The 12,357-nt window shown below is 42.6% G+C and overlaps 1 protein-coding gene across 2 annotated transcripts in view; it reads left to right on the forward strand.

The window, feature by feature from the left end:
* ACTN2 (actinin alpha 2) overlaps nucleotides 1-12,357 on the forward strand; it is a 79,151-nt gene that overhangs the window by 26,797 nt on the left and 39,997 nt on the right. For both annotated transcript variants that reach the window (XM_007989887.3, XM_007989885.3), the window contains exons 2-5: nucleotides 2,811-2,925; nucleotides 3,845-3,964; nucleotides 5,046-5,132; nucleotides 10,838-10,925. In XM_007989887.3, coding sequence (XP_007988078.1) covers nucleotides 2,811-2,925; nucleotides 3,845-3,964; nucleotides 5,046-5,132; nucleotides 10,838-10,925 — 410 coding nt within the window. The remainder of the gene's footprint in view (nucleotides 1-2,810; nucleotides 2,926-3,844; nucleotides 3,965-5,045; nucleotides 5,133-10,837; nucleotides 10,926-12,357) is intronic.

A 12,357-nucleotide genomic window follows, 5' to 3' on the forward strand; every position in this document is an offset into this window, starting at 1 on the left:
CTGGTCTCGCAGTCCTGATCTCAAGTGATCCACCCACTTTGGCCTCCCAAAGTGCTGGGATTACAGGCGTGAGCCATTGTGCCAAGCAAAGTATAGAACAATGTATATCCTGTGGCGTGTGTTAAAGGGACCAAAGGAAAAACAAGACATGTATGTCTGTGTGTTTACGTAAACACAGATACCACTGAAGGAATATACTAGAGACTGATAGCTCCATTCCTTATGGGGTAGGACATTGGGTAGCCAGGGAACAAAGGTGAGAGAATGGATTTTTTTTTGAAAACCATTTGTACCACTTGACTTTTGAACCAAGGAAATGTATTACTCATTCAACAAGTAAATACATAAAATTAATATGTTAAAAAATAAGTAATGAATTTTTATCATAATCTTACCTTCAGAAAATGAAACTTAATTATCTATAGTGTTGTCCAATAGAATTTTCTGTGATGATAGGAATGTTGTATATTTGCACCATCCAATACTACTAGCCACATGTGGCTTCTGATCACTTAAAAGATGACTTGTGCATCTGAGGAGCTAATTTTTAAATTTGATTTTCATGAGTCTAAGTTTAAGTGGCTACTTGTGGCTAGGAGCTACCCCATTGATTGGGTATAGATCTAATGTATATGACTTAAGATCGGGCATGGTGGCTCATGCCTGTAATCCCAGCACTTTGAGAGGCCGAGGCAGGCGGATCACCTGAAGTCAGGAGTTCAAGACCAGTCTGGCCAACATGGCAAAACTCCGTCTCTACTAAAAATACAAAAATTAGCTAGGTGTGGTGGCAGACACCTGTATTCCTAGCTACTAGGGTGGTTGAGGCAGGAGAATCACTTGAACCTGGGATGCAGAGGTTGCAGTGAGCCAAGATCACGCCACTGTACTCCAGCCTGGGAGATAAGCAAGACTCCATCTCAATAAATAAATAAATAAAAATAGAGTGTATGGCTTAGAGTATCTTTTCTGTTTAGACCTGACTAAAGCTTAGAAAGAATTGTTAGTTTAGGCTCTCAGGGTAAAATTTATTACTGTAAATCCAAAAAATCCCTTCTTTTTTTTTTTTTTTTTTTGTCCTTGAATTAAATGCTATCACCTCCTTCTTGAAAGGAGGGACTATTAGTCAGATTTGAAAATCCTCTTTATTACCCAGGAAAATCATTTTTATGGACACTTGGTCTTTCTGTATCTGGCTTGGAAGCAGTCTGTTTTTGATAGGTTGACTTTTTCATCTTGAACACAAACCCTGTTTGTGTGACCCCTACTCCCCAGTTTGATGTGCCAGGCACTTTGTTCTCAAGCCCAGCAGCTGTTGTGGGACGAGGGGACAGTTTGCATGCTTAGCCAGCAGCTGCCAGAAACATCTCTAATCTGGTTTTGGCAGGAAATAGGGCACAAGTGGAAGCCAAGTTAAAAGAAGCTGGAAAAATAAACAGAATGACTTTGGATGTCACTTCATCTGTGGTCCATTTTCAGCTGAAGATTTGTTCCAGTAATTTGCTAATATGACTGGACTGTGATCCCTTCCAAAGGCAGGGTTGAATATAGTCACCTTTGAGATCCAGGATCTAGTCCAGTGCTTGGAACATGCTTGTAGGAGGTTATTGTTACTATTTTTTCAATGATTGACTACACTGCAAATTTGTTTAATTGGTTTAATTAGTAGCTTAAAACTGTTGTTCACCCAAGATAAACTGGTTGTAGGCTATTATTGGTTATGGGTTCCTTCTCTCTTCTCTATGCTACACAATATCACCCACCGTCTCCTCTAAAGCAAGACATTTTGAACATTTTTTTTTTTTTTTTTTGAGACAGAGTTTTACTCTGTCACCCAGGCTGGAGTACAGTGGTATGATCTTGGCTCACTGAAACCTCCGCCTCCTAGTTTCAAGCTATTTTCCTGCCTCAGCCTCCTGAGTAGCTGAGACTACAGGCACATGCTACCACACCCGGCTAATTTTTGTATTTTTGGTAGAGACGGGGCTTTACCATATTGGCCAGGTTGGTCTCAAACTCCTGACCTCAACTGATCTGCCTGCCTCAGCCTCCCAAAGTACTGGGATTATAGGTGTGAATCACCACGCCTGGCCTTTGAACTTTCTTTAAACATTATTTAGACTGGGCACGGTGGCTCATGCCTGTAATCCCAGCACTTTGGGAGGCTGAGGCAAGAGGATTGCTTGAGTCTAGGAGTTTGAGACCAGCCTGGGCAACATAGCAAGACCCCATCTCTAAAAAAAAAAAAATAGCTGGGTGTGGTGGTGCATGCCTATAGTCCCAGCTACTTAGGGGACTGAGGCAGGAGGATCAATTGAGCCTGGGAGGTTGAGGCTGCAGTGAGCCGTGATCACACCATTATACTCCAGCCTGGGTGACAGAGCTGGATGACCCTGTCTCCAAAACAAAACACTGTTATTTATTCATCTATTCTGCTGCAAGCAAGCGTATTTTGCATATTTGTGAGCAAGAAATAAGAACATCTTAATTTAATCTGTCTTTTCTACAAAGTAAAAGGTTTTCAAAAGGTGAAGATACGGGTATAAATGTGGTGTCTTTTTAAATAGAAGGCAAAAATTCTTGAGGTTGGTATATCCATTAAGAGAGTTTTTGTCTCTAAAGTGGAAAATTTACTAAAATCGTTCTTTTGGGTTTCCAGTTCTTTCCATCAAATTCTCCATCCTCTGGAAGCCCAAGCAGCCCCAGCCTTGTAGATTCCCAAGAATGTGTAAGGTGTGAAGTGTTGTCTGTGAGGAAGGGATCTGAAATCTGATGGACTTGTGTTAAACCATGTTTGGTTTTCTTTGCAGACCTTCACTGCCTGGTGTAACTCCCACTTAAGGAAAGCCGGCACCCAAATTGAGAACATCGAAGAAGACTTCAGGAATGGCCTTAAGCTCATGCTGCTTTTGGAAGTCATCTCAGGTTGGTGTTATATATCCCAATCCTATGCTTTCATGTGTTATCAGTAGGTAAGCAACTATTTAAAGATGATTACATCAGAAGTTCACTTTGAACTTGGCTGGGCAAGAACATGGTATTATTGCCAAAGAAAACCTTTCCAAAGAACAATCTGCCTGGAGTTATTTTTGTGTTCTAAAAAAGGAGTGAATTCTCTTTAAAAATGACTTATTAAAATAATGTTTATACCACCAAGCTTGAAACGAGAAGAAAAAATGACTTCACATGACTCCCTCCATGCTGCCCTCTCTACTCTTCGTCCAGCTAGAGCGTATTCCAGAAATCATCTTGTATCCAAAAATCTCCATGTTGTAGATGTTGGCAGAACTCTGAACATATAAGCTAAAATCCCAGGGGGGCTTTGATTTGTCCTGAATTTCAACTGGGCGATTTAGACTTTGGACTAGAGAATGGATCACCTTTGGAGAAGTGTGACTGGGAAGGATTATGGCAGATCTGCCCTGATCCATATATCTTCATAATCAGGTGTCGAACGAACCCTGGCAGCCACCTCTGTGATTTTAACTAGGCCATCCTGACTTCCTCTAACAGTTAGCCAGCAACTCTGAATACTCCAGGGACTCTAACCAGCTTCTCTTTTTACTCATTCGTAAGTTGGATCATGGGCCAAACCAGACTCTCCCTGCAGATCTGAAAAGCATATGTCCTTCATAGTATGGCTGCCTGCTGGTCCACTTGATCCTGAAAACCTTTTGGTTACCGTTCCCTCATTGCTGTGATTTAGAGAGACCAGGCACACATCAGAAATAGTCATGTAACCATTTGTTTTTAAGGAAAAAATGGATTCTGAGGTTTGGCATCTTGATTCCGCATCAAGAGGTCACTGTCTCCATGTCTGCATGATTCTCGTTTCATCCAACAGGGGAAAGGCTGCCCAAACCTGACCGAGGAAAAATGCGGTTCCACAAAATTGCTAACGTCAACAAAGCTTTGGATTACATAGCCAGCAAAGGGGTGAAACTGGTGTCCATCGGGGCTGAAGGTGAGTGGTGGGGTGGCCGTCTCTGCCACAGTGACCTTATAGCACAGGTGTGGGCTGCTGCTTGAATTCTCTTCTTCCCTCCCTTTCACCATTTACTGTACCTGCCTTGTATCAGGCTCTCCCCTCGGGCGCTGAGTGCACAGAGGTAAGAACAAATGGTACCCTGAGTGGGAGACCAAAGCTCTAGGTTCTTTGTAAAGCATAGAATTAAATATAATGCTGTCATCTTCAGAACACTTACAGGACTGAGAAAGAACTTACACATCCCACTGACTCTTAATAAGAACTAATAGGAAGGAAGTGGTCTCTTTGTTCTCTATGGGAGACTGGGAATTCGGCGAGGTCAGCGGGAGTTGAGATTACCACCATATGTACAACTGAGTCCTGCTACTTGTCAGCTGCGGAATGCCGTAAGAAGGGTCAGGATAAAGATGAGACTGTGTTCTGTTTATTTGATTATTTAAAACCTTAGTTCATGGCTGGGCACAGTGGCTCATGCTCATCCCAGCACTTTGGGAGGCCGAGGCGGGTAGACCACCTGAGGTCAGGAGTTCAAGACCAGCCTGGCCAAGGTGGTGAAATCCCCGTCTCTACTAAATTTACAGAAAATTAGCTGGGTGTGGTGGCGCATGCCTGTAGTCTTTGTAGTCCCAGCTACTCAGGAGGCTGAGGCAGGAGAATTGCTTGATCCCCGCAGGCAGAGGTTGCAGTGAGCCAAGGTTGTGTCACTGCACTCCAGCCCGGGTGACAGAGTGAGACTCCATCTCAAAAAAAAAAAAAAAAAAAAGACCACCTTAGCTCATTGCATGTTAAAACTTTGGAGATTCCTGGGTGATTTTCAGTGATAATACATAATGCAAGATTTGTGCTTATTATTAACTCAGAATTTATTTAAACTAGAGACATTTGGTTATGAATACCATATTTATAACCAGACATACTGCGATACTTTTAAAAACATAAACCGGTCTTTCCATATGCACATTTTCCAATAGCTCTGAAGTCAAAATTTATATATAGGAAAAAAGTTATGTACTGACTATGTTATCTTTACATTAATTTGTTGTTTTCTTACCTGCAGAAATTGTTGATGGCAACGTGAAAATGACCCTGGGCATGATCTGGACCATCATCCTTCGCTTTGCTATTCAGGATATTTCGGTTGAAGGTAAAAGACATGGTTAAAAGTGTAATTGTATAATCTGTAAGTTGAGCTTATGAATTAAAATTTGAACAAGATATTTGAAAGTCCAACAGTCATGATTGAATGAGAGACATGTAAGTGGGTTCTTCTACATTTGGTATGTGTGTAAGAAAAGACCCCGGCAGCACTGTTTCATTCATGGAGGCTGGAATCGGTTTGCACAAGATGAGCACATGTTCAGAACAGAAGTCGCTTTTTCAAATGAACATTTATTGAGCTTCTTGATTGCTTATTATGCTAGTAAATTTACAGCTATGGCAGAGTTCTGTAGTCTTACAACTGAAACATTTTTTATACCCCAGGTATAAAAACAGAATCTGTTGCAATCCACGTTCATTTGTTATTTCCTTTACGTTCTTCCTCCCTACCTCTCTCCCTTTTTCTTTTTTCTTCTTTTTCTTTTTAAACAAGACCTCTATGGTCACTGTATCTTTTGGCCTAACTACTGTTCCATCATTATCATAGAATCTTAATCCTTGGCACTGCCACTGAAGATAAAAATCTTTAGTCTTTTACACTAACTATACTCCCAAATATTTTGATGAATTCAGCACTGTTGAAAAGTGTCAAATTGGCATTCTTAAAATTAGGACTTTGCCTGTTTGGCCCTCAAATCACAAAGTGTATAACTGCAGAATGTGTTTCAGGGCTGTCTGCATTGTCCAACGATTCAGCTCCCCCGACTCTGTAATCTAGTAGGTAACCAAGTACCTGAGTGGTAAGGGGTGGAGACGTTATTTATAATTCTGCCCAGGCCAGAGTAGCTTCTGACTCTGGTTTTTTTGTTTTTTTGTTTGTTTTTTGAGACAGAGATTTGCTCTGTCGCCCAGGGTGGAGTACAGTGGTGCAATCTCGGCTCACTGCAAGCTCCACCTCCCGGGTTTACGCCATTCTCCTGCCTCAGCCTCCTGAGTAGTTGGGACTACAGGCACCCACCACCACGCGGGCTGATTTTTTATATTTTTAGTAGAGACAGAGTTTCACTGTGTTAGCCAGGATGGTCTCAATCTCCAGGCCTCGTGATCTGCCCACCTCAGCCTCCCAAGGTGCTGGGATTACAGGCGCGAGACTCTGGTCTTTTTAAGTGATTTTAGGTACTCATCAACCAACAAACATTAAGAAAGAACACTTTGCCTACTTGTACCAGCTGACATGAAGTCTGCAGTACTTGCCCTTACGGACCTTCAAATTCACTTCAATTATTCCCTTCTGGCACCGGAGACCCACTTATGTCATCTAAAAATCAAACTAAAATCTAATGGCATTAACACCTCAACAATTCAGGCTCATGAATTACAGCCAGCTTGAATTAATACATAGTCTGACTTTGAAAACTTTTGTACAATATAGTTCTATTACAGTACCTTCCTTTATGCTAATGCAAGAAACAAGAGGCTTCCTAAAATTCCTGCTTTATTTAAAAATTGTAAGTTGTAATTATCAGTTTTTATATACTTCTAAATTTAAATATTTAAACTGTTGAACCCACTTTAAATAAATACTACTTTTAGAAATCTTGTTCACACTGTTGCTGGTCTAGCAAATCCTTTTTCCACAAATATTGCAGAGGTGAAGTTGACCAGAAGTTGTTTCTGATTGGTTACAAATTTTAAATTAGTTATAATATGAATTTAAAACTTAATTATATTTCAAGTGTAGGTATGAATGGTATTATCCATTAGAGCTTTCCCCAAAATTGTTATTAACACGCCCAAAGCAAGATAGCTAAATCACAATATTTTGTAAAATTTTGCAATAAAAGGCTATATTAATCTGCCCTTCACAAGACTAAGAAATTAAGCATTAAAAAATTATAATTTTATTAGCAAAGTACCTAAATCTCTTTCAAGCAGATAGTTCTGTAGTGTCCAACACAGTAGAAAATTAGTTTGCTAATTCATATTTTTATTTGCTTTAGTTTCATCGAGTAATTTTTTAATAACCTCATTTAATTTCTGTAAGTCTACAGAAAAATAATCTTTATTTGTTTTAATGATATATAGTATGTTGAAAAAGTCATTGTTATTAGAAACAAATTCTTTGAGGAGTGAGTTTCCTTCAACAAAATGATGGGCCTCTTCCAAGAAGGAAAATGAGAGATTAGGCCGGGCGCGGTGGCTCACGCCTGGAATGCCAGCACTTTGGGAGGCCAAGGCAGGTGGATCATGAGGTCAGCAGTTCGAGACCAGCCTGGTCAACATGGTGAAACCCCGTCTCTACTAAAAATACAAAAATTAGCTGGGCATGGTGGCGGGCACCTGTAATCTCAGCTCCTCAGGAGGCTGAGGCTGGAAAATTGCTTGAACCTGGGAGGCGGAGCTTGCAGTGAGCCGAGATCACGCCACTGCACTCCAGCCTGGGTGACAGAGCAAGACTCTGTCTCAAAAAAAAAAAAAGAAAAGAAAAGAAAATGAGAGATTAATACATGTGTTGATGAAAGCAGTCCAGATGTAAGTGGATGATGGAGCTCCTCGGGGTGTCATTCAGTGTTTCGTGATGCAATGACAAATAGCACTGCCAGTCCGTAACATGCTTTTTACACCCATGATGAGGGTTTTGTGTGTGGACCTGTTTGTGCCAAATGGCCACATTTCCACTTTCCCATATACCTTTTGGGAGTAGGCTTTCAAGTAATGTACATAATTCACACAAGCTTGTTCACCTTTTGCTGAAAGCCTGAAAATGGATTTGGGGTTGGAGGAGGGTCAGCTTTGAATGTAGTAACCAATTAAATAAGGAAAAAGCCTTGTTTGACCTTCATGGCCCGAGAGTGTTCACACATATTCAGACAGAAATTAAGTGAAACTCTGTGACTTGTAAATCTAAACTTCAGTAACAATATTAAGATGTTGTAGATACATGTACCTTTGTTTGCTTTTCTAACCTGTTAAGTTTTATTTAAACTCTATTAAATATATCCCATTATTTCTTCCTGATACACCTTTTCTTATTTATTATGTTGGTCAGGACTGCAATGACAGGCAGAATAACTGGCTGTGGAGTTCCAGATTTCAACATCCATATCAATTCACATTTTAATTAAGTCTTAACAGTTTCAGTTTATTTTCCCTTAACTAGCACTTGCTAGTTAAGAGACATGAACAGGAGTCGTTCAAGTTATAGCACATGGAACTTTAGGGGTGTGTGTACTTTGTCTGGGTTATGGGTCCAAGAAAATGTGAACTAAAACGGACAGTTTTTTGTTTGTTTGTTTGTTTGTTGTTTTTTTGAGACAGAGTCTTACTCTGTCGCCCAGGCTGGAGTGTAGTGGCACAATCTCAGCTAACTGTAACCTCCGTCTCCTGGGCTCAAGCAGTTCTCCTGCCTCAGCCTCCCAGGTAGCTGGGATTACAAGCACCCACCACCGTGCCCGGCTACTTTCTGTATTTTTAGTAGAGACGGGATTCACCGTCTTGGCTAGGCTGGTCTTGTGATCCGCCGGCCTCAGCCTCCCAAAGTGCTGGGATTACAGGTGTGAGCCACCATGCCCAGCCTAAAATGGACAATTTAGATAAATAATTATAGAATTATTTTGATTTGAAAAAATCAACTTCAATCCCTTCCTAAGATAGAAGAGGCCCCATGTTAGTTATGAGTCCACATGCTTTAGGGAATTTCTAAACTGTTAGCATTTAAATATGGGCGGAATCCTAAGTTATATAAGTGGCTTTGAGGAGCTGTTTAGATGTGTGTTGGTTTGGCTCCTCCAGGAAGCAAGTGCCAAGACTAACTAGAAATTGTTGTAGTCTTTCCAGGCCTTTATGAAAACATACCATAGCATGGGTGGCTTAAATAGCAGACCTTTGTTTTCTTGCAATTCTTGAGGCTGGAAGTCCAAAATCAGAGTGCCAGCATGGTCTGATTCTGTGAGGACCCTCTTCTTGGCTAGCAGTTGGCTGCTGCCGTGCTGTGCCTCAGTGCCACACATGGTGGGTGGGGGTGGGGGAGAACCTGCCAGTGAACAGGCTCCCTGGTGTCTCTTCTTATGAGGGCACTAATCTGATCATGAGGGCCCCACCCTCATGACCTCATCTAACCCTAAGCACCTCTCAAAGGCCCCATCTCCAAATACAGGCACATTAGGGTCTAGGGCTTCAACATACGAATTTGGTGATGGGCGGGAAGACACCAACATTCAGGCCGTACCAGAAATGCAAGAGATTTTTTGGGGAAAATGCCTATGCAGGATGAAGGGGAGGGAGCAGGAGATTCCTGACGAGCCTTCAGACCAGAGCTTCTGGCTGACACCTGGGCTGAGAAGAGGAAGGGAGGAGGCTTGAGGAAGAAGGTCTCGGACTGCAGTGCAGTTCTGAGGTTAATTTCTCGAGGCTGATGGAGTCTTTAACCCTACACTGCCCTGAGAGGAGTCTCACGTCGCATAGGGGTGTGTCAGCTCTGCTGCTCACCCCCCAGTCTTTGTCTGGAGCAGCCCTGGGGAATGTGGCCTCAGTGGGAATGCAGGGGTGTGGTGCATTCAGGGGGCTGCAGCTGGCACGTCAGTTGCCTGCCCTGTGCTCCCAGCTGCAGCCGTGGGATGTCTGAGCAGCACATTTTTATGGTCATCACAGATGGTACTGGGTTTTTCTTTTGGTCAGAAGTCAATTGGCCAAACGAAATTTACCAATGAAACCCTTTAAGTGTTACAAAATCAGTGGGTAAAGGAATACATTTGAGATGTGGTAGCATCTGTGAATTCCATTTACCTAGGAGTATGAGTTACAAACCAGACGAATGACAGATCAGTTGTCATCAACTACACACATTTTATTTTTTCATGTGAGTTGCATTGTAGACTATTTATGTTTGCATGTTTTTCAGGATTGTGTACAGTAAGCATTAAGCGAATACAAAGGATCCGATTGTCCTGTAACACTCACTTCAATTACAGATTGTGCTCAGTATTAAGCTTTGCTAGTTCTTTAAGGATACACTCAAGAGGCAGGGAAAGGTCTGTCAGCATCCACAGCCTCCTTTTCAAATTTGACACTTAGTTTCTGATTCTGAATAATAGGTGCCCCCAGTGTCACCTCACACAATGGGGTACACACAGTTTTTAAACATTTATTGTCAGCCGGGCACAGTGGCTCACGCCTGTAATCCCAGCACTTTGAGAGGCCAAGGTGGGTGGATCGCCTGAGGTCAGGAGTTTGAGACCAGCCTGGCCAACGTGGTGAAATCCTGTCTCCACTAAAAATACAAAAATTAGCCGGGCATGGTGGTGGCACCTGTAGTCCCAGCTACTCGGGAGGCTGAGGCAGGAGAATCTCTTGAACCCGGGAGGCGGAGGTTGCAGTGAGCCAAGATCCCACCACTGCATGCCAGCCTGGGTGACAGAGTGAGACTGTGCCTCAAAAAAAAAAAAAAAAAAAAAAAAAAAATTATTTTCATTTAAAAAGGGGTAAGTCACCAACCACCCTGAAGTCTGGTTTTAGTATCTTTTTATGTTGGAGCTTGTGATTGCTCCTGCATTGTCCTTTTGAAGTCCCTAAGTGTCATCAGAAGTTACTCACCAAGATCAGCGTTCTGGCTCCTATGCCTTGCAGAGGCTGTAAGAAGAGATGAGGCATTTGGTGATCGACCCCCTGGGAGGTCTGTTTCGAAAGTGACTAGGAGCTAAGTGAACTAAGCGGCATTTCCCTGGGGCCACTTTTTCTTGGCTGTCATTACAGAAACATCTGCCAAAGAAGGTCTGCTGCTTTGGTGTCAGAGGAAAACCGCTCCTTATAGAAATGTAAACATTCAGAACTTCCATACTAGGTGAGCACCGAGGGCCCCTGGTCCTTGTATTGTCAGTGGAATCTGTGGGTAGCATGGGGAACAGTGTTTGTGTGCACCTGTGTTTTCTCCTGCCTGAGAAACCTTTTATGTACGGAGGAGAACTCAGGCTGTAGAATTCTTGATGCTTAAAGTCTCCCAAAGGAAAACATTGGATTAAGCCTTAGGATGCTGGTAAAACAGCACTGTGTTTGTAAGTGAATGGTGTTGCAGTGCCAGAAGGATTCTACTGAGTTTGGGGGTATAAGCATGCATCTTACTTTAGTCTTCACCTTGGTATTGGGAAAAGGCAGCAGGAATGGCTGTTGTTTCTCAGGGATGAGGGGGACCCTGGCAGAGTCTGCATACCCCCTACTAGCGACTAGCGACTCTTCAGCCCTCAGCCCTGTAGGAAATAGAACGATCCTTCATCCATCAGTTTTGCTCTGCTGAAATTCAAAAGAGGTAGAAAAATTATGTTTGAAAAATTGTAGGAAATGAGATGAATGAAATCTTGACATAAGGGGAGAGAGCATGATTCTGTCACTTGCTTCAGTCTCTCTCATGTAGATTGGTCATTATTACGTTGAAGTGAAAGAGTTGGTTATATTTTCACCTTTGGATGCTAGGTTACCCATGAATGCAAAAAAGCCCACCACTGGCCACTGATAATCAGAAAGATAAGGATGAACTGCGGTGAAAAACTGGGGAGGTTCTTGTAGTTAAACAACTATTCTCAGAATGTCTGCCAAGTGTCAGGCACTGAGCCAGGCCTTGGGAGGATAAAGGGGAAGAGAATCCTTCTTTGTCCCTACAATGTGCTATTTGGCAGATGAGAGAAGCTATCAAGGGCTGGGACTTTCTGCAGGTGTCAAAGTTGGAGTGCCCAGACCTGTGTCCACTCATCTTGCTTTTCTTTTTCTGACTCCCAGTTGGCCCCAATACTTCAGCATTGTAGCACTGATAACTCTCACGGAGGTCTCCTACCCCAGACCCTTTGAGGAACAGAACTCCCACACTCTGCTCTCACTGAACCCGCTGTCACCAGCAAGCTCTGGCCTGCCCTTGTCTATGGGGCATTTAGAGCTGGTGTCTATGGGGGAAAAAGGCCAGAAATAAACATCTGCCCTGCTAGTTGCATGTCCTCCCTCACCTACATGCCTTTGCCTTAAAAGACAAAGAAAAGAACTTTATAAAGAAAGACAAAGGAGTATCTGGGAGCTAACGGAGGCTTTTGAAGCATCCTAAGAACTTTTAGAGGAAGTGTGTTCTGGACATTTGCAGGGTAGACGTCCTTGTGTATATTTATTGGGTAGACTCAGGGGTAAGGGCCAGAATGGATACTTGGAGAAGAGAGAGGAAACCTGGGACTGGCTGGGCAGGGACAGCAGTAGAGGCATCTCCCTTCCTTTCACTGCCTGTGCCAGCACGGACC

The sequence above is a fragment of the Chlorocebus sabaeus genome, chromosome 25 (assembly GCF_047675955.1).
Source record: "Chlorocebus sabaeus isolate Y175 chromosome 25, mChlSab1.0.hap1, whole genome shotgun sequence".
NCBI classification, from domain to species: domain Eukaryota; kingdom Metazoa; phylum Chordata; class Mammalia; order Primates; family Cercopithecidae; genus Chlorocebus; species Chlorocebus sabaeus.